We start from the raw sequence: 22092 nt of genomic DNA on the forward strand, positions 1-22092 counted from the left end.
TAAACGTAATGGATATATTATATAACACAGACGTATCAGCTAATACCTTAGCTCAGATTGTAATAGCCTTATTGCGTATTTTAACCTTGAAAACCTATTCGATTATGTTACGGCACATTTTTGCGTCCGCCTAATCTCTGTAAAATACGTTGAGAAAAGTCTTTACGATTCAGACGTCGTTTGCATATCCGTACAGTTGACATCGCCATATTAGTGCAATAAGCTTTCTTCCTAAAACGCATTAATGTAATTGCTAATGCTAAACTTCTGACGATGTCAATTCTGTCTTACTGTTAATCAATGTAAGAATTGTAACAAAGTAAATCGCTTATATTTTATATACTGTATGGATGATCACTAATTTACACTCAATGATCTGTTTAAAGATTACTGCAACTATCAAACTAAAATTGCCTATGATAACTTATAAATTATTGTAAAATATGATAAACTTCTATTACTATACCATTTGATTCCTTTATTATAATGATACTTATCTATGTTTCATAAACGCAGTATAATGGAAGAGAATGTGGCGAATACTTTAACTTTTCTTATATACTGCTTGTACTTGTATTGGCTCCGTATCACCAAAATATATATAGGTAGAAATACATAAATATCAAGTTAAGTAATAGCTTTACTTGAATATTTTAATTTACCTAGTCAATGCTGTATGTGGGGCAATGTACATAACACATCCGACCGTATCTTCAACATAAACTAACATAGTATTATATTATACTATGCATGCTCTCTTGGATCGTAAATAACGACTAGGCGTCATTCTATTGAAATAATTGACAATACTAAGGTAACTTAATCATTTCTATAAAAGGATACTACTGTACTGCAAAGTAAGGGATAATAATCTGCAAGCGCTTACTCTTTATCATTGTTATCAATAGCATATCGTACGTTACTAGGCTCAGGTATATCCAGGGCTTCAGCGTAAATATGATTTTATACTTATTCTGTATGCTCAAAATGTAAATTTCATTGGAACTTTAATGATAGGTAATACATAATAGCAATTATGCGAATCATTTATACGTGTAGATGATAAAACCTCTAAAATAAATTGCCTATAAATGAACTAATCTGATCGAAATAGTATTTATTAGGTTATTGAATCCGTTACATTCAAACGAACGATTTAATGGCTCTTGATGCCAATCATACACACATTGCGACATTTTATATAAATAAAAACGCTGAAAAAAATTGCTTAGATACCTAGACTCTCTTCGCGAATTTAAACATAGATGCCTCTCCTTATTCATGCACGATAGTCCGACAATTTACCAGCAGTATCTTGGTGGTAAATGCAGCATTATTACGGTTACTATAACCCGAATAATTACCAGAGTGATTTTTCATAATTAGCTATTACTAGAAAAGAGGTTTAAGATCAAGGTTACTTTCATAAAAGTTTTAATTGGCGCTCCCATTAAATAAATAAAGGGACTCTAGGGTGCATGCATATAATGTATAGTAGGATACAAATAGACAACATGAACGTAATATGTACTGTAGTTAATTACTTTGTGCCTGACTGAAGTAAACCTTTAGGATGAACTACAGTACGGTATTTTATTAACCTTTTCGCTAAGTATTAGAATAATTGCACTGGCAAATCTTTACACAAAACATCAATATTTTTAGTCATTCTAGCCTTTTTTACGCTTGTACTACAAATCACATTTCCAATAAACACAACCTCATCAAGTATAAAGAAGTGCCTCTCAAATTACTACCAAAGTAGGACAAATACACCGCTACAGGAAATAATACTAATACCATCGAATAATCTATAGTTGATACTATATAGCCCGAGGCGGATACTTAGCCTATAACAATATACAGTAGTACATCGGTTTCATTCCTGTATACTATTATGAAGGGCTCTTTAACAAATAGTAAACACTTTCATAATATCGCATCAATATTGCTACTTTATATCGAGAAATTCCCATGACATTAAAAATTTGCTTAACATGTTAATAAATGAATAACAGGACATTAAAATATAAGTTTCTGAAGCTATACACAAGCGCAATATTTATACTTTCTAAACATAAAATAACGTTTGCATTATAATGATACATTTATAAAGGGAAAGAATGTTTGTTACCATTGCTAGCCTTTCTACAAAAGCATTACTGAAGAGCTAAACATATTTGAAAATTAGATTTAACAATTGTACTCTATCAAGTCAATAAATGTTTCTTAAATCAAAATTTGTAAAATCATTATGCTATAACGTTAATTCTTTGTAAAAATATTTACGGACTTCATATTACTCGTTGATACACACAATCTGTGACATGTTACCGAAGTGCTAACATTGAACACAAAGAAACTGCATTCGTAGACCTATTTCACGGTATCGTGGTATAGTAATACTATGCCTTCTTATTTCTATTAAGGAGGTGTTAATACATGTGCATTAAACCTCGGTATCAACGGCAAAAATGATAAAAAGCTTACAGCGGTAAATACATAATTTGTATATCATAAAGGATACAGTTGGTAATTAAACACAGTTATAAGCAATCGATCGAAATAGCAACATAATTAGAGATTTAAGTATTAATCATGAAAAGAGCTAATGTGTGATACCAATAAATACGCATGATACACGTTAGAGAACCCAAGTCAATAACTGACACTATCTTTATATACGCGCACTTACTACGTACAGTAAAGTGATAGTCAAGATATAATGCAAACGTTCTGTGCATTCTTACAAATTGCTTTCAAATCCACATAACACTATAACATTAAAAAGATACTAAATATGCACCGAAAAAGACGTTAATATACGTAAAGTTATGCCCTTTTGGAATTTCTGATGTTCTACAACATAATTTCATTATTATTATTATTATTATTATTATTATTATGACATATCTATACCATGATGTACGATTGCAATTGAGCGTTAATCTAGTGCAGCCATAAAACTGTTCAGTGACAGTAGTATCTGTACATAGAATAATTTGAGGCATTCTATAGTACAACTAATATAGTTAAAAGTGATAAGCTTTATTTTTTTACGCCTTTTGGTTTCTGATTTTTTGGAGGTGTATTAGGCCTTCCAGGATTGACATTGCTATAAGAAAATTTCTTCTTATCCGCCGGTTTAAGAATCTAATATCAAGAGGTTAATTAATACACTTACGTTTAAACCGTCATCAACTATCCGTGTGTAATCAATGTCAGATATCTTACATTACTTAATTGTTTTACCTGGAACGAGCACATTAATGTCTCATCGACACTCATCATAGCACCAGCATTATCGAATTCACCACAATAATTAGGTGCAGAAAATAGTGTAACCAATTGACGCTTAGCAAAAAATTCATAGCCATCTTCCACAACCTTTAATGATAATTAAATATATGTCAGATAGCTTATATTTTAGCAAGGATCTATATTACAGGATATGATAACTAATTAAGTAGAGCCAAATATATACGTAAATTACCTGATGTGCGCGACAAATCAAATCCAAGTCATGTTTGCTTAAGAATTTACCAACGACCTCACCACCAAACGTGTATGAGACTCCACGATCATTCTCACCCCAGCCCATTATCTCTTTATCAGGATCCGACCATAATAAATCGCATAGTAATCCTGTAAGTATATAGTTACATAATTAATCTTCAGCCACAACAGATCTGCTTACTCAAAGTCAGTAGCAACTGTAAATCTTTATTATGGCAGATAAAATTTGCTGATATCCAGCATAGTACCATGTTAACATCGCTATTAGTTACTGTAATATAACCGGCTAATAAATAGAATTCACTTTACTCTAGTAATACAGTCTCGTACGGTATGACGTATAGTATTATTATGGTAAAAAAAATCTATACTGTACTGATTGTACTGGTATGGTTACATGTGTACAGCAATAATTGCAATGTATAACTTAAAAAATTACTTTCGTGACGAATAAATTAAAGTCGACTAAACATTTTGCAAACCTTGATCAGGAACGTCTGTTGGTCTCATGATTCTTCTAATTTGTTCCATAGACATAAGATCCGGAGATAGACCTATTTGTATTGACATAGGAATAGTATGTGTACAATACCATATTAATTAATATAGACTATAGAACTCTATATATAAACAAGAACGGATTACATAGATTATGTAAAATTTGTCTACTAACCGCCATGACAACAAAAGATCTTTTCGTCTAATATAGCTGCTACTGGTAAACAATTAAAGCAATCGGTAAACGTCTTCCACAGTTTGATATTGTACCTCCTTTTACCTATACATTTGATATATAGAAACGAATAGTTAGCCAATCAAAAATACCATGACGTCTTTCCTATATTCACGTTATAATGTTGGATACTTGAATTCAAGATGAACATGAAGTTAAAATCTGAAGCAATTAACTATCTTCACATAAAAATACAAAACAAAACATCGCTATCCATACATAAATTAGCAAGTACTGATAAAAAGGTAGCCGTAAAAAAATATCACAAATGATTCCAAGATAATAAAATCAAGTTCCGACTATCTGTCTTTTATATATCGAAAACAATGACTATTCAATGGAATAAAAGTACCAAAAATATGGTATACAGAGAATCAAAATCGAATTTCAATAAAGCCGTAGGTTTATACTACCAGTTCCGCAGCAATTACTAAAGGGTATTTATTCATTATTATTAGACAAAAATACACGACCCAAAAACCAGCTATAAAGTAATCATGAGATTGTACAATTGCGTTCAAAAAATTCGAGTCTTGTTATACTCATAGGTTCTTTATTAATCTATGCAAAGACAATATCATATATGTGAACAACACTCTCGAGTGTACAGTAGATTATTCTTATAACACGTACTCGCATGCGCGTCCAATAATTTACTGTACTGTACAGTGTGCTTATATAATTATTATGTAATGTCCATTTAATGTCACTGTAAGTTCTTAGCAACGATGATTCCTATGAGGAGCTTAACTTTAAAAAATTTAGATCCTTCTTTTTCTATAGTAATACTCTCAGGCGTTGCCGATATCATTTTAATTTTCGTGCATTAGCCAATACAATCATCATAACGGTGTCAACGATTTCTAAAAATCCCGGAGAAATCGATATTGCATAAATTGTAAAATTTATTTACTACGAAGAATAGTGTTGCAGACATGGTTGCAGATCTGATTGAAACATTAAAGCTACTCCCAACATAAAATCTACTCTCGCCTCACACGTACGAATACACTAACTACAAATTGACTGCATTATTTTTATTATAACCTGTAAAAAATAACATTGATAGCAATCGACGATTTAACTTACTATAGCTTTTTTCTCAAATACTATATAAAAATTAAGAGAATACCTAGGGACTCTACTATAAAAATATAATTCATATAGTAACCAGCAACCGATTTGACCAATGACATTACTGCACTAACTTCTATCGACTAAATAAATTGATTGATAGTGTTATAATTTAACGGAGTATCAATAGTTATTAAAAGCTAATCTTCGCTAATAATGCTGTATATCCAACTGTATCGTAGAGAAAAAAATGGGAAGTACTATAATATCTGCCTTCCAAAACGAGCCAATATCAGTAATATCCTACGCGGTACTTTAGCTATAGAAGATTTCCCGTTATACAAACATACGTATGAGCATATCATTAATACATGTATAAAATTGTAATATAATATAAATTTAAAACAACCAACCAACGAATGATGTTACACTCTACCACGGTTAGCGGAAAGTCATATACGACATCATAACAGAATTCAATACGCAAGGTCAGAGCGGATAAAACAAGAAAAACGAAAGATATGTACACATGCCATCATACTAACTAGTATTGGCAAACTGATTAAGAAATAAATAAGCAATCTATAAACTAACCATTAGTCACTCATTGTAGAAGGATCATAAATAAATTGTAACGTCGGATTTAAATGGCGAGCAAAAAGTACTAGCATGTTCAACGTGTTAAATCGATTTCTGTATGTACTTACATTCATCGTAAAATCCATATATTCTATTAATACTAGCGCATTCATGATTCCCTCGTAACAAAAAGAAATTCTCGGGATACTTAATTTTATATGCTAAGAGTAAGCAAATTGTTTCCAGTGATTGCTTGCCACGATCAACATAATCACCCAGGAATAAGTAATTAGAATCAGGTGGAAAACCGCCATATTCGAAAAGCCTTAATAAATCATAGTACTGCCCGTGAATATCACCTGGAAAAATGAAAAAAATCAATTGATAATTATTATTATTCTAGTTGTATTTTCCTAAGTAGAAAAAGATTCAGACTAATATAAGTAAAGAAATAGATTCTTATTTTACTGAATGGCGTCTTCTCTAGCTTAGTCCAATGCACTAATAGCGCATATTCTCGCAGCTCATAGAGAGAGAGTATCGATAATTAATGACAACACGACGATAGTCCCCATCTAAAAATTTTTTCTTTCTATATATTGTACTGTACTGTACTGTGTCGATCGTACAGTCTAGTTACTGACTAACGAATAGTTAATTGTATAGTTGTATATACGGTACCGTCAGCATAGTACATACTGTAGTATAGCGCAGAGAGGCAAAAGAAAAACTTCTATAGTACAGTACTATAGAGGTACGGTACTGTATTGCTAAGAAGAAAATAAGAAAAAAAAATTTTCCAGAAAACTCAAAAAATTGGATTAAATTAATGCGTATACAATTTGAATTCCATTTCAAAGTTTTTATATCATTAAAAATTGATCCTATGATGGCGAAAAGTTAGCAACATGGTGAACGTATACAGTATTCAAACATTTTTGCGTTGCCACTCGGAAACTCGGAGTACAACAGCGATATTATTTACAGTCGGCATCATTTCTACGACAGAAAATAACACGATAAAAAATTTGCTATCTATTTTGTATATCGTATTTTTGTACATACAGTGCAGCAAGGGCACATTGCGCGATATCTATTTATTGATACACATGAGCAATATTGAAAGTTCTAATTGAAACTGCAGGGTGCATGTTCATCCAATTTTAAAAGTTTACAGCCTTCGCTGCACCGCTGCTGTAGAGACCCTTATTACCATACTGCACGAGTAAATAAATAAATAAGGACGCCAATTCTATACACTGTTAATAACAAAAATCCCTTGAAAATTTCTATCTTGTCAAAACTCTCGACAGCAAAAATAGTTCTATCATCAGGCGTAACTCTTATCATACGTATACACTTTGAACAGTACAAGTACAAGCAGGCTATCAGCAAGTAAAAAAACATTCTTGAAAGATGTTAACTTATCCACAATAAAAACGATGGGTACAATCGATGCAAACCTGAACAATAGTTGGATCAAGTTCACTAGAGTGTAACTTTTTAAAACTTTCCAAGTACAGTATTGTATATTAAGAGTATTCAGGGTTGACACGTTGAAAAGATCGATTTTAAACATTTACCAAAGACATCACTTACCACAGATTTTTAAAGGAGCCTCTAGTTCTAATAGGATAGGTTGACTCAAAAATATTTCACGCGATTTTAAACATAAACCACGAATTTCACTTTCCGACAATTGGACATTTTTACCAGGCCTAGAACCACGAACTATTGAATAAAAAAAAAATTGGATTAAAAAAAGATAGGAAATTACAGCACACAGAGTGTCAGAACCGAGCAAATTTCGCCATGAATAGAAAAGATGTCTATAACCCATACTAATGCTACATCTTCACAACTGAACGATATAAATGATCAATGAAACAGTTGTTGTACAACAGTAATGTAAAAACGTCGCAGTGTTGCACTAATGCAACGTAAGCAGATTTTATTAATATCCAGATACGTATAAGTGATGATTTCATGACTTTTGTAATAAATAGGAATTAAATTTTCAACTTTTAGCAAGCTATACAGACGATATCTACTAGTCCGAATATAATTTCTAAACGTTCATAGACAATAACGCAAAATACAATTTTATACAGGAATTCAAATTTAAAATTCAAGAACGGTATCCAGAAAACAAGTTCCAAATACTGTAAGTATATGAAATGATCATCCATTGATGCAAGAAAAGTACACCAATCAATCTACCTTCTAGTAATCTAGAGATGATACTTTCAACATTAAGCTTGTCTGTTTCACTCATCTTTTTCGATTTTTAACGTAATTAACAAGATTCTAGCTATGATTAACGAAGATTCAAGAGCGATACTACCAAGGCGTCGCAAAGAGCCCAAGCTACTGTTGTACAGTAAAAGCGGGTACAATCGAGAAGACGTAAAAGATGGCCACTAGTTATTTTGATATTGCCTTTACCGCAATACATACAGTATTGAGTATGGAGCACTGTACAGTGTAGAGTACCATACAAAGCGTGTCATCCGATGCTAGGGTCAACTGCCGGGTCTTCTGGATTGTACTGTAGTACAGTACTGTAGAGCAGCTGTGCACTGTGCATTGTAGTACTAATTTTCCAAAAAGTCAATTCCTTGTTGAACAGTATAGCAGTCTGACCTTGCCATCGTACCCTGCTGTACACTGTCCAGTACTGTACGTGTAAGCGCGTATGTGAAGATAAGAAAAATTCAATTTTTAACGGCTGCTCAATTTAGTGTACTACAGTACATTACACTGTAGTATAGTACTGTACAGTTGATCAAATTCAAGAACTGACTATATTACTGACTATATTTATTTATTTCTTCATTTATTTATTTATTTATTCATCATTTATGATTCTATTTCTGGTGGAACCGTCTCTCACGATATTCTTCGTGTACTATACTAGTAGTTTTTACTGTCCATTGAATCATTTTCATGCATTCAAGTCCTCGATCACCTACAGTACAGTACCTGAAACTGACTGCAGCATTCATCGCTACTGCACACTATACTGTACTCTACAGTATTAACGGATCTGATCAGCCAAACCGTACAGTACAGTACTGTACACTGTACGTACAGTATACTGTAGTACTGACGATATGCAGCATATCGACAGTACAGTACAGTGTACAGTACAGTACAGCATGTTTACTGTACATTCGCTTTAGATTATAAGAATTCTATTTAAATGCTATTATCAATATCAAAACTGTATCGATTTTATACCAGCATGTAGCTAATGAGCTAAAGATTCTATATTAGTTACTCTACCAGCACATATAATATTAAGTCATTTTAATTGCAATGAAGGAAGTCGATTTTTTACATCGAAATTCTAAAACGAAGTTAAACATGCTGTACAGTACAGTACACAAATTATTACTGTACTGTACTGTACTGTAGACTGTAGACTGTAGTAGTGACGATATGCAGCATATCGACTGTACAGTGTACAGTACAGTGTACTGTACACTGTACAGTATAGTACTGTGCTGTACTGTACACAAATTACTACTTTACAGTAACTGTATGCTGTACTGTACAGTGTACACTGTACAGTACTGTACACAAGTTACCGTACTGGATATGGTGTTTTCCTTACAGTACAGTACTGTACTGTATTGTACTGTATGGTTAACTATAAATGTTCGATACCTTGCACTGATTATGCGACTACGATTCCATCATTCTTCAGCGAAACCATCATGGCCACTAAACAAGACGAGAAGGCCAGCAATAAACCAGATAAAACCGTGATTGTCCCTAAGAACTGCGCGCAAGTACAAAAGATTCATCTTGATAGACTAATGAAGAATGTGGTAAGAAACTTTTAAGATTCAGAATTTTACACTTGTGTGTGCACACTTGGCAGCAGCATGAAACATCCAAAGTCCTGCACGAGAATCCATCTAAAGTCAATGACTGCTTAATTTAAACTGACAAATTACTGCCAACCAAGACTAGCTGAACGTTAAGTCCATAACCGTAAAAAACTATACAAGTATACAGGGCATCTAGCTGCTACTTCATAAACCCAACGTTATATAACTTTCAATTGATAAGCCATACTGTATTCGTACCTATTAACTGTTACGAAATTATTTCACGTCTTATGTAAGAATGGATAAAATTAACATTCTTCCTCATCACAAATTTCGCTTTTAATCAAACTATTCTTTGCTGTAGAAACATTATACTGACATACTATACAACTGTTGGCTTTGATAGGATCGACCTATTCACATTCCCAAAGTGAATCAAGAGAAAGCATCGCCACTACCTCCCGAATTTGTCCGAGAAATTATGGGTTAGTTTCAAAGCTCGTTAGCTTTTTGCATTCCGATAAACGTAAATACATTACATGTACATCATAATATCGTAAGTAATATAATGTACCAATGTGTGCACACATTTACTCTAGTATTTATATATTGCTGATCATGAAAATAAACCACAATTTTTGCTATCGTCCGCTCAATACTTGTAAACCTTTAACCAATTCTTATAGATTAATTATTAAGCCGCTGTGATGATTCTTTTAGTTTAGTAAATAGCAACATTCACAGTTACTTACGCTTCATTTTTAGGCTCAAGTGCAGGAGCTGGAAGTGGCGAATTTCATGTCTATAGAGGTAGTAGGAGGAGAGAGTATAATCGCTTACGACTCATTGAAGAACAAGCGAAAAAGGTAAGGTAACACTCGTACAGTATACGTAAGAAAATCAACTCTTCAATCTTCATCATCCAATCAATATAACAGCTCATACTGTACTAATATTACTTCGAATCCAATTACTGATATCCTTTATACTAAATGCATTGATCGTTTTTATATAAATTGTTTACTTGAGCATTGCAATTCTCAAGTCTACCCAAAGTATTATATTACATAGATTTACTATTGCAGCAATAATTGAGATAAATGGGGAACGAATACATGACTGCATGTTAATAAACAACAAATTACATAAGTACACTACTTAATACTCATTAATTGCTGCTGCTACTCACTACTCAGTATACTGTACAATATCAGAAGCAAAATTTACATAATCCGAAACCAATTATAAACATATATTTGGTAATTATATGTAAACGTCGAAAGAAACATCTAGATGATGAGTCACGACCGACAATAGTAGTCATCTATCCCTCCTAATTTGCTAAAATTATTAGACGAAACATAAAATCCTCATAAAAGGTACGTATATCGCGCTATGATAAATGCATCGGTGCATCAGTTTAATTGCTGATGAACGAAAAGGTTAGCAATTTACAAGCCTACAGTATATGTTTTACTGTATACTAAACAATATGAAATAGTCTATACAGTATTAAACGTAGACCCCGCCAATGTGACACTCTAAGATTCGCATGAAAAATGATTCAGATGCAAAAACCGTAGAGTAGTACCGATACATCGAACTAAAATGATGTTTTTCTTAATGGATAAGGATGAATCCAATCAAGAACTTCAAAGAAAGATAGAAAGTGATCGAAAGGAAACCGAAGAACGGACAGCCAAAAAGCGTAATAAAAGGTGCTATCTTACATCATTAGGAGCATTTGTACGACGAAGCTTACATACAATCAGTTGCTTTAGGTTGATTACTGCCAGTACATGTAGAATCATTGCAGATGTTACAAATTTTATAATGTACATACGTATATGCATCTTGCCCTTGTCTTAATGCTGACGAAACTATCGTGATATTGCATTAGATGTTTCCTGTATCAGATGTATGAGATATCACGCATTATTTAGTATGCAATACAGACAATATATTTTAAACTATAACAATGTGCTTATTATATAAATACTCTACAGATTACGTAAAAAGCAGAAGCAACTCGAGCATAAAAAAAGAAATACTGGTAAAAACTAAATTTATTCTCTAATATCTTACAATTTCAGTGCAATTTAGATATACAGTAACAACTTTGTACTCATGATATTTCTTCTTAGGAGCCGCAACGATGAAAGAGGATATGAAAAGTAATGACCGTGATGAAGATAATAGTGACTCTGTAGAGACCCAACAAGTAGAAGAAAATTCTTTTATAATAGGAGGAAGATAACCCCTGCTAAAAGTATCTACTTTAAGATTATAATTAATAGTATGTATATAGTTGTATAATATATTCTGTAGTGGTCGGTTCATGCGATTTTTAATATTTTTAATACCATATGTTATATCATAGTTCTGTAGCTCTACTCTATCATGATATCTCAATATTGCACAATACATCTAAAAAGAAATCGTTAAAATCCTGTTGACCATTTTCTGAAAATAACTATTGATGTGAACGAAGAGCTGTAAGAGTTCACCTTCATATTTTTATTATATAATGATTCCACAGTATGTTGTATAAGTAATTGTATATTACAAATAAAGCAATATAGTTAATCCTACGAAAAGTACCTGTGTAAAATTCAGTGGCTATTACTGTTGTCTATCATGACATATCGTAACATTTAGGAACCAACAGTGCAAATTTTAAAGTTGTTATTACTTCTTCATTTTCCTACCCATTTGCATGATGTTTACGAAGTTAACTATCAACTTTAGTCAATGTAGACTGTAGTAAAGCTCTTCTAGTAGGTTTTGTTATGAAAATTTATTGACAATTTATGACTGTAAATAAGGAGCGGCTGTTTCAGCCAATACAGTACTCCATGTTGTACCCATATAATGTATCTAGAAAGACAGGAAATCAAAATCTGGTCCATGAACCAGATAATAGCTTAAATGTCACATACAATCTGTTGTCCAATTATGTATCCTTCTTTTCTTGGTATATCATAACATTACTATGTAAGATCTTTAACAGTTTATAATTACAGACAGTAGTTAAAAATTCGAATATAATTTAGTAAAGCATGTACATGTATACGAACAAAACAGAAATCACAGCGACAAAGTTAAAGAGGTAATTAATGACAATATTCGAAGGAATATTCTTTAATATCATAGCAGCTACAAGAAAATGAAATACTTTCCGAGTCTAAATCATCAAAACCAAATTATCAATTCAGTCTTAATGAAAAATTCGATTATTCTTGCATATCGATGACAAGTTCTTCTTCAATTAAATCATCTAAACTACTTTCTAGTTCATTTGCGGGTTGTTCCACTTTTTCTCCGAAACTATTCATGACGAAATTTAATACAATTGCAAATATTAACTGAATGCCTGTTTGTCATGGACAACACTAGCAAAAATGTTTCTTACGTATCGCTAAAGGCATCTTGTGACAATCCTATATCAGCGTCAGTTGAAAGGCGAGAGAACTCTCCCTGGAGAGATTTTTTGCGCTCCTTCCCTTTTTTAAGCTACATAACGTAATTGAAAATATAATAAGCTCAAGTAGGTAAGTTCTTGAAATATATGTGTTATGCATTATTAACTTAAGCTTTCTTACGTGATGCCCTTTCTTTACTAAAGAGTATTTTATCATTTTAGAAGACTTAGATGAACTATTTCCTGTAAAGGTAGCCACATTAAATATTATACATCTTCGCCAACAAGAACTAAATATAATTCACATAATAATACCAGGTCTTACCGTTCTTTGGGCCTATTCGAATAACCGTTCGGTGACGTTTACAGTAAGAAAACTTTGATGACTTACTAACAATTTCCTGACATTGTATTCCCTACAATATTAAATTACTCCTTTATATGATATTGTGTTATGAATCCTTTAATTAAAATTTAACTAAAGTTGTCTAATGCTAAACACAGAAATTCTTCTAGAGTAATTTAAATTAGCAATGCATTTAATGTTATTTGCTTACATCTGCAACATACGCACATCGAACTAGCTGTTTATCGCTGGAACTGGCACGACCCTAATAGCATTATTAATAAATTACGTTTAATGTCAATACTTACAGCATAACAAATAGTAATAAATAACAAGAGTTACAATACCAACCAATTCGAGTATTTAATCTAAGATAATATGATTATTTACAAAGAACATAATACAGTTTCACATTAAACCAGTGAGCAAATCAGCTTTGGATATAGTAAAAGATTTTATTGACAACTACAGAGTTAATAAATTTAGGTATAGATAATGCAATATTATATTTATACAACTCTGATAGATTCAATCTTAGAAAATTTGGTAACTGATATAACGATGGCGTATCAGCTATTGAATTTAATGTTAACGCTAATACTTACATTTAATTCCTTAGTGTCATTAGAAGAACTACGTTGATTCGTCGACTTTTTGCTTAAATGACTTTTCCTTTTCTTCTCTTTGATTGGCCTTGTAGTCGAATGAAATACGGATATTTAGATAGTGAATAAGCATAGAAAAGATTTTATATACTCGCACGTTAATATTAAAAGGTTAATCAATATTACTGAATTACTAAACCTGAAAAAAATGCAGACCTGAACTACTGTAGTTTACGTAAGTAATTTATCTGTAGCATTCTGTACTCACACATACTTAGATTTAGTGGAGGATCCATCATTAGCGTGCTACATTTTTAAAAGAACAGTTAAGTTGCAATTCACAAACTCTGCACTATAAATTTCATAAATAATTGCAGACTAAAATTTAATCATATCTGCAACCTACATGCGTCTTTTTCCTCTTTCTTTCAATTTCACTTTCATTCGAAGAAGATGCTGTTCCGTCTTCATCTAAACAAAACAAGAGGATAAATATAAAATATGTCTATTACAGATCTAAAATTGAAAGAAAGCACATAAATACTCTTCAAAAGCTGACATAGTTGATTTTATAGTATCACATGTACAACTAAAGCTTATTTAAAAAATTTATTACGCCTTAAATAAAAGTCTAATTACAAACATGAAATCTTTTTTACCTGACGAAGAAAGCGGTACATTTTCATATTTAAGAAGTCGATCTAGTAAAAAGCTGTTACAAAAAATACCGTCATGTTCAAGAGTAATTACCCCATCTCCACTGAGATACATTTACATTTATACAGAAGTATATTACAGTTTGATAGAGCTATTTATTTATTAAGCAATATATTAAAACACATCAATTCTACATACAGTACTGTACGTAGCTGTATATACTAAGTGTGTAATAAGCAATATACAAGTTTACTAATAATACAAGATATAGAATCAAAAATGTCTATAGGTGCAGTACTACCACATTTATGTATTTATTGCAGTGCGTACCATGGACCACCATAACTCTAGGTGCTCTAGTGTTCCATGGTAGTACTGTACTTACTTCTTATCCATAGAAACACGCAGAATCTTCTTCTGAATTTTGACCAATTCCTCGCGAAAACATTCTTGTTCCTAAATTTCGTTATAAAGAAAAGCTGCACTATTACAGTAGTGTAAAGAATAGGCGAATAGTTTATGAGTGTTAGAGAAAAAGCATATGTGGTTATATACAGAACAGGCCCTCCGATTATAATTATTGTACAGTATTGTCAGTGTATAAATGGCAGTGAACTAAGGCTGCTATACTTTCGGTTAAAGTAGACGCTGTCATTATAACATTTAATCACCATACACTGTACTGTATATAGTTTATGATATACTGTAATTATTATAATTCAAAAGTCATATCATTTGACTTATCCCTTACATAAAGAAGAAATTTCAATTTCCTTTTCAAGGTTTTGTATCTATGTTTGGACGACGTTTTTGGTAGTACTGTGGGCATAATGTCTTCACTCTTAGTGTCGGCAGCAGCATCTATTTCTAATTCAAGCATCATAAAAAATAGAATGGTCAAACTTTCGTGTCATATTACTCGCAGTAATACTGGTAATAGCGCGCCTATATTGGATTTAGATTGTCGATTTGGTCATGGTTACTGGTACAGACGGTACAGTATTTATACGCATAAATTTAATTCAAAAACTCAATCAATACGAATATAAATAACAAATTGAACGATTGCTATCTTTGAAACTGTTACTTGAATTCATATCAGTATTAAAAATTACCTTCTGGTTGTTCATTGCTATCCGACATATTTCAACCTCGAATCGAGCGAGTGCACACTGCACCTTGGTACTTGTTAAAATATCGAAATCTTCTACCAAGTATACTTTTTAGCAAATGTCTGCAGACTGCTTAAAGTCCTTGGCTGCAGCATGGCCATTGACCACTGACCAGATCTTGGTTCAGACGATATCCTACTATACAGTACTGTAGGTTTTACTGTAGGTTTTTTCTTTCTTTCCTTCTTGAATCTCTTGTCTGTGCTCCATACAATACCGTATTCTACAGTACAGTATACTGTAGATGTTATACTGTACTGTACTGTACTGTACATACTGTATAGCGGAGCATATTGTACTGTACACTGTACTATACAGTACTGTACTGTACTGTATGTACTGTACAGTAGATGTTTCCACTCTACAGTACTTATGTTACAGTACTGAGTATTGTGCACTGTACAGTATGGTAACGTGCAGTACTGTACTGTACACTGTACAGTACAGTATAGAACATAAAGGTATCGAACCGAACCTTTCTCAGGTCTGCATTACGGCCGCTATTTGAGGAGGAATGCAAGCAGAGTGACTGTCCCTAATGTTCGTCACACGACTGTACTGTACAGTGTACAGTGTACAGTATACGTTTATGCGTACAGTACTTTACACTATACATTACAGTACTGTACTGTACTGTACAGTATCACCGTGTCTGCTGTACTGTACTGTACACTACAGACTCACTAAAATTTTTAATTTGTAGGGTCTCTACTGAACACTTTTACGTTACCGGACGGCCAGTCACAGGTTAACTACTGAATATTGTACTAACAGTGCACTACAGTACAGCAATATAGTGTACTGTACTGTACACTGTACAGTACGTAAATACTGTACTGTACAGTACCGTGGCATAGCTGCAGAAGCAGTCCGCAATTTTAGCACAACATTTAAAGATTGCTAGCTATTCAATTTTCGCTTGTATTACTTACAGATCTGCATCGATCAGCAGCATTCAAAATAGTAGTAACTAAAGTTGATATTGGATACTACTACAGGAGAACAACCAAAATGACTAAGTCGAACGAAAAGAAAAGAGCTGGCAGTGGATATTCTGATAAGAGATCTAATAAGAAACCAGCACAGGACAACCTACGCAGTACCGATGAACGAAATCATTCATCTCGTCGACAAGAATCAAATCAAAACACCGCAGAAACAAATAGAACTGAAATACCCCTCGATAGTGATAGTGAATCTGCTACCCCACTGTCGGTCGATATGGCAGCTGAAGTTAGTGAGGATAAAGCCCTATTAAAGAAAACTCGAGGTAGACAAAAAATTGATATAAAATTTATTCAAGATAAAAATAAAAGATTTACAACATTCAGTAAGAGGAAAGGTGGTATCATGAAAAAGGTATGTACAATATACGCGCATAGGTGTCTGCGTTGCATCCTAGCTACAGCTGAATTTTATGCCTATTTTAAATTCTTATTTGCAATTTATGATTGTAATATATTCTTATCGTAATATTATTGCTGTGTGGTGTCAGTGGTAGTGTTCCGAAAAACAAATAAACTCAATATTCACAAATTCTATTTAATCGAATGTACTCTACCTACAGTAAATGGTTGATACTACTATATCCATCTACATGTTCGACAAGACTATAAATTAAGCATAGCTTGCAAGTTCATAAAATACCCTTACGTATAATTGCACTGTAGGATAATAATAGAATTCCAATCAGAAAAACGAATTTTATTAGTAGACATACAGTATATCGTATTGTACAAACACCTTCAGAATTATTTTGGCCATGTTGTGAAATATTATCCAAGAGCCTGTCGCTATTCACAGAACGAAATTGTATTGTTGTAAAATTACATTCTTTATTTTGTTGTAATAGAGCCATCGTATTGTAGTTACTTTAATCTATAACCAACCACATTGACAAAAATAGAAATGCAATAATGTTAATAATGAGCTAATAATTCCTAAAACAATAATAATTCACATCAATGTTATGCATTCGGTAATTATAACTCAAGCTAATATGAAACTGAAGTAAATACTGACTCTAAGCCAATCTGTCATGCTATACACTTTGCAACAATTTATTAAATTTCATTCAGCATATGCAGTATAATATTTAAAAATACTACTCTTTAAGATATCCTAAAATCAAAGTTTTATTATTCGATATTACGTATTACTGTACTATTCATATCTCTCAGCAATACTAAATGATAAGAAATAAATTTGTAATATTGGTTAGGCTTTCGAATTGTGTACTCTCACTGGAACTGAAATAATGGTATTGGTAGCGTCCGAAACTGGTCACGTATATACTTTTGCAACTCCTAGATTACAGCCTATTGTGACCACTGAAGCTGGTAAAAATTTGATTCAGACGTGTCTTCAGTCTGAATGCGTCCTTGATCCTAGTATGGCACAGCGTATGAACCAAGACGGATTCCAAGAACCTGATATAAATTTCGAACTCGGAGAAAGGGTATTTTGTTAGCATATGTAGATAACTTTACGTTGGTGACTTACTATATGAATATGTAGTATTACAAAGCTTTAGCTTTCATTAAATATTCATCAATACTAAATGAAAATATCCCAATTTTTGGTTATATTGTTGTCCAAATTTAGAACTTGCAATTTACCGCAGGTCTGGCCTCGAATATTTACCAAGATTCCGGACAAAGGAATCATTCAAATGCAAATCAAGAATTCTGTCGTACATTGTATCCCCGCGAATTTAGACCGAATATATTAACTTCAAATTCTTATAATATTGTTAACCGTGGCCCTTCGGGATCAGGTACACAACAAGGCAGTTCCAAAGAATGGGAAGAGGTAATACATTAAAATAATTAGTATTTCTGAATAATGTTCTAACTTGATTGAATTTTATCAATTTTCCTAGCAACAACTATCTTATAGACATGTGCGACAAGATCCTGCTGAAGGCAGAACATGCTCGCAATCTGGAACATCAGCATCACAAATGCCAACTGTAACTACTATCTCTACTGGAAATCGTTCTACTACAGCTAGAGACCTACGATACAATCAAACACACTTAATTCCGCGAGAAAACGAAGAGGCCGGTTATTGGGTAGCAAATAATCCACCTCATGCAGCTACGGAAAATGAAAACAGCAACGAAAAAAACGCGTCGTGACAAGTTCAAATATACAAACCCTTCGTACTTTTTATTATGTAATTACTGCAGTTATTAACTGGGTGACATATGTAAATCTTTACATTTGAATGTAAGAAGTTACATATATCAAAATTTTTTAATCATAGAAATGAACAAATTTTTTTACATAAACTGTAAGTAGAATAAAGTGGAAAACATGTATTAAAAAATCAGTTCATTTCCATCACTATTGATATCACCTGCAAACGTTGTGTTATAATGACTAATATCATAACATTTTCCTAATAGTTTTGCACTTTACATGCCCTAGTAGAGCATTATTACAAATTATAATCTAAACTGAACAATCTACATCGCTATGATTGGATGATAGATAATGCGTAAACTGAAGAATCTAAAAAATATAGTCTATTTTTTATCATTCAATCAGGATTATGTATAATATGTAAGTGTTAATTCTTTCTTTATCATAGAATACTAGTATGGTAAACAATTACAGTTGTACTTACTGTAAATCTGATTGAAATATTATAATGCTCTTCAATATGACAATGAAAAGTATGCACTTAGATATCATATTGAAGAACTACAACGATATTACCTATACGGAATGTTTATATAATTAATGTATTACTTTTTCAGCATTTACGATCGCTGCTATCACTATAGTCGTCACTATCATCCGTAGTGTTACTATTGTCATCGCATTTAAATGCCATCCTTTGGCGATCGCTTTGCGAATCTGATTGATAATGATATTCACTTTGTGGATCACCCGGATAACCTCGCTGCAAGACAGGATAATTTGGCTTCAGTAACGGATCATTAGGTCCATAATGATAAGGATGCCTAAGAGCACCACTATCACGCCTCATTGTTGCGTTTTCTGCTATATAGCGCATATGCGGTTGTAAATTACTACCTTGACTGCTCATATTATTACCAATAATGCCTGATGAATGAATATTTACTGGATTGGATGGGTTATTACCTCTATAAACGATACCTGGATTATGCGCTTTGATCAAAGTACCATTTGACACATTCCCAAGATGTCGCATCTTAGCTGATGTTGTACTTCCACGAATATTGAAGCTCTCGTTGTTAATAGGCGATGTTTCAGTTTTAATTGTATGTGGAATTACATGTTGTACTGCAGATGGATGGATTTGACGCTTAATCTGAGATGAATTACGGGATGGATCAAATTGTACAGACTGAGGCACTGCTAATTTGGCAGTTTTAGCAGATCTTTTCCTGGGCAGCCTTCCTATAGTTTGATCCATTATTCCATTGTTCTTTTTCAACCTCTGTAATAGTGATAAAAACAATTTCGATTTGAAATTTCTAAATAATAAAAAAGTTTTTAATCCTTATACATTTCTTCCTTTAATAATAAATAGCATTCATGTAATTGCAAATATAACATGATGCAATATACTATACAGTCGATAGTTTATGCTTCCCCCATCACAATAGTACAATTTGCTCAATTTCATCGACTTACGTAATCTGCAATAGCCATCCCAATATCTTTTTCATGGTATCCCTCAGGTCTCATTCGTTCAGGAGAAACAACGCCACAATTGGATATCATACATTGAAGAATCAAATTCCGTCCCTCCTCCATACGCAGCATGGATTGAAAGTTGCGGGTACTATAGGTATAAACATTGCTTGTGGTTGGGACTAATATCACAAGTGCTTGACAGTCCGTTAGCGTGCAAATTTCATCTACCTAAACATAAGCAAAAAATTTACAGCAAGTTGAGTAATTCATACAAAATCGTATACCAGCACACGCCTAAAAGGTAGTCCTATCTAATTAGTAAGGTTCCTAAAATTTCTGTATGGGCATAATTACAAAATAATATAGGAAATTACTTCTTCATACCTTTTTCAAGAGCCCCTTCTTCCTTTTGCTAAATGTAGTATTTCTTTTATCTTTTCGCTCGATAAGACAGATAGGGATCTTTTGGCGACCTCGACTCCTTTTCTTAGACATATCATGTGCTGTTTCTCCTTTAATAGTTAAAGCATTAATATAATTGAAAATCTGATGTAATTTTGTCTATTATTGGCAGAGAAAAATAATATCGACTGTCCTTATTCCCTTACTGTTTTCTTGTGGCATTGAAGAAGGAGAAACTAATGACGATTGTGGTAGTGACGCACTTGCTATAGCTGTATGATCACTTGGACATTGTGGGTTAGAACTGCTATTGCTACTATTGAGTCCACTATCGTTTGTTGAAGACGGAATGCCATTGCTTTCCTTATTCTCGCTTAGTGTATCTCTTGTCCTACGCTGATTCATCCTTATGCTACCAATATGAGATTGTTGGTTATGAGAAAAGATCGGAGGTAAAGAATTTGTATTTGAAATAGTTGACGTTCTTTGATCAATTTGGCTGTCGTTAGCGGAATTTGTCGGCGTCACATTCATAACGCTTCTATCTAGGACGATTTTTTGGAAGCTGACCCTTTAAAATCCTTGTATGTAATCGTTCAAGCTTTAAAACAAGAAATAGCAACAATATTTATTAGTCATGACGACAAAAGTCAGTAGGGACAAGTTATATTTGTGACTTACCTCAATTAGATTGAATCCTTCTCCAAAAGACGAACTTTTTTGTGAAACTATTCAAACAATTCACCCTCTAGTAATAAACTACGTGAGCGCATTAGGTTTATATTGACTACGATAGCGGCCGTGACGTCCACCAGCAAAAACTCGTGATATCACTTCGATCCATAAAAGTAAGCCTAATTACACAAAATAATCAAATAAGCAAAAACGAATTCTTATATATTATCATATATGGAACTTTAATAAGGAAATATTTTTCTTCAATTTATCCGTTGAAATCAACAATTAATGATGAGTGATGAAGAAAGCTATACTAGATAAGGAAGATGAGAATTAAACAATAAAATATAAATATGGAAAAGCAAAATAACCATTAATATAAAAATGGCCGTAATACTTGTGCTATAGTACTAACTTGGCAACGTGAGTATCAACTAACTTT

General features: G+C 32.8%; 5 protein-coding genes across 5 annotated transcripts; 2 read left to right on the forward strand and 3 right to left on the reverse strand.

Annotated features, from left to right (window-relative positions):
* Window positions 1–3048: 3048 nt before the first annotated feature.
* On the reverse strand, window positions 3049–8177 carry TRIADDRAFT_30170 (protein phosphatase 1 catalytic subunit gamma isoform; the record flags this gene model as incomplete). The annotated part of the gene is made up of 8 exons (XM_002115873.1): window positions 3049–3153; window positions 3253–3387; window positions 3494–3645; window positions 3999–4070; window positions 4190–4294; window positions 6031–6261; window positions 7502–7633; window positions 8123–8177. 8 exons carry the CDS (start codon window positions 8175–8177, stop codon window positions 3049–3051), a joined length of 987 nt encoding a protein of 328 aa, XP_002115909.1.
* Window positions 8178–9621: 1444 nt separating this feature from the next.
* TRIADDRAFT_59810 (uncharacterized protein) lies at window positions 9622–11995 on the forward strand (the record flags this gene model as incomplete). Its single annotated transcript, XM_002115735.1, has 6 exons — window positions 9622–9735; window positions 10145–10223; window positions 10504–10604; window positions 11371–11456; window positions 11745–11791; window positions 11883–11995. The coding sequence occupies 6 exons, from the start codon at window positions 9622–9624 to the stop codon at window positions 11993–11995; spliced, it is 540 nt and encodes a 179-aa protein (XP_002115771.1).
* Window positions 11996–12971: 976 nt separating this feature from the next.
* Window positions 12972–15910, reverse strand: TRIADDRAFT_59811 (uncharacterized protein; the record flags this gene model as incomplete). The annotated part of the gene is made up of 12 exons (XM_002115874.1): window positions 12972–13065; window positions 13151–13251; window positions 13341–13402; window positions 13485–13575; window positions 13717–13770; window positions 14111–14198; window positions 14385–14416; window positions 14517–14581; window positions 14770–14870; window positions 15153–15223; window positions 15519–15634; window positions 15883–15910. The coding sequence occupies 12 exons, from the start codon at window positions 15908–15910 to the stop codon at window positions 12972–12974; spliced, it is 903 nt and encodes a 300-aa protein (XP_002115910.1).
* Window positions 15911–16950: 1040 nt separating this feature from the next.
* On the forward strand, window positions 16951–19078 carry TRIADDRAFT_59812 (uncharacterized protein; the record flags this gene model as incomplete). The annotated part of the gene is made up of 4 exons (XM_002115736.1): window positions 16951–17298; window positions 18161–18397; window positions 18544–18750; window positions 18821–19078. 4 exons carry the CDS (start codon window positions 16951–16953, stop codon window positions 19076–19078), a joined length of 1050 nt encoding a protein of 349 aa, XP_002115772.1.
* Window positions 19079–19698: 620 nt separating this feature from the next.
* TRIADDRAFT_59813 (uncharacterized protein) lies at window positions 19699–21506 on the reverse strand (the record flags this gene model as incomplete). Its single annotated transcript, XM_002115875.1, has 4 exons — window positions 19699–20370; window positions 20568–20798; window positions 20955–21082; window positions 21179–21506. The coding sequence occupies 4 exons, from the start codon at window positions 21504–21506 to the stop codon at window positions 19699–19701; spliced, it is 1359 nt and encodes a 452-aa protein (XP_002115911.1).
* Between the last annotated feature and the right edge of the window lie 586 nt (window positions 21507–22092).

The sequence above is a fragment of the Trichoplax adhaerens genome, genomic scaffold (assembly GCF_000150275.1).
Source record: "Trichoplax adhaerens TRIADscaffold_12 genomic scaffold, whole genome shotgun sequence".
Taxonomy (NCBI): Eukaryota; Metazoa; Placozoa; class Uniplacotomia; order Trichoplacea; family Trichoplacidae; genus Trichoplax; species Trichoplax adhaerens.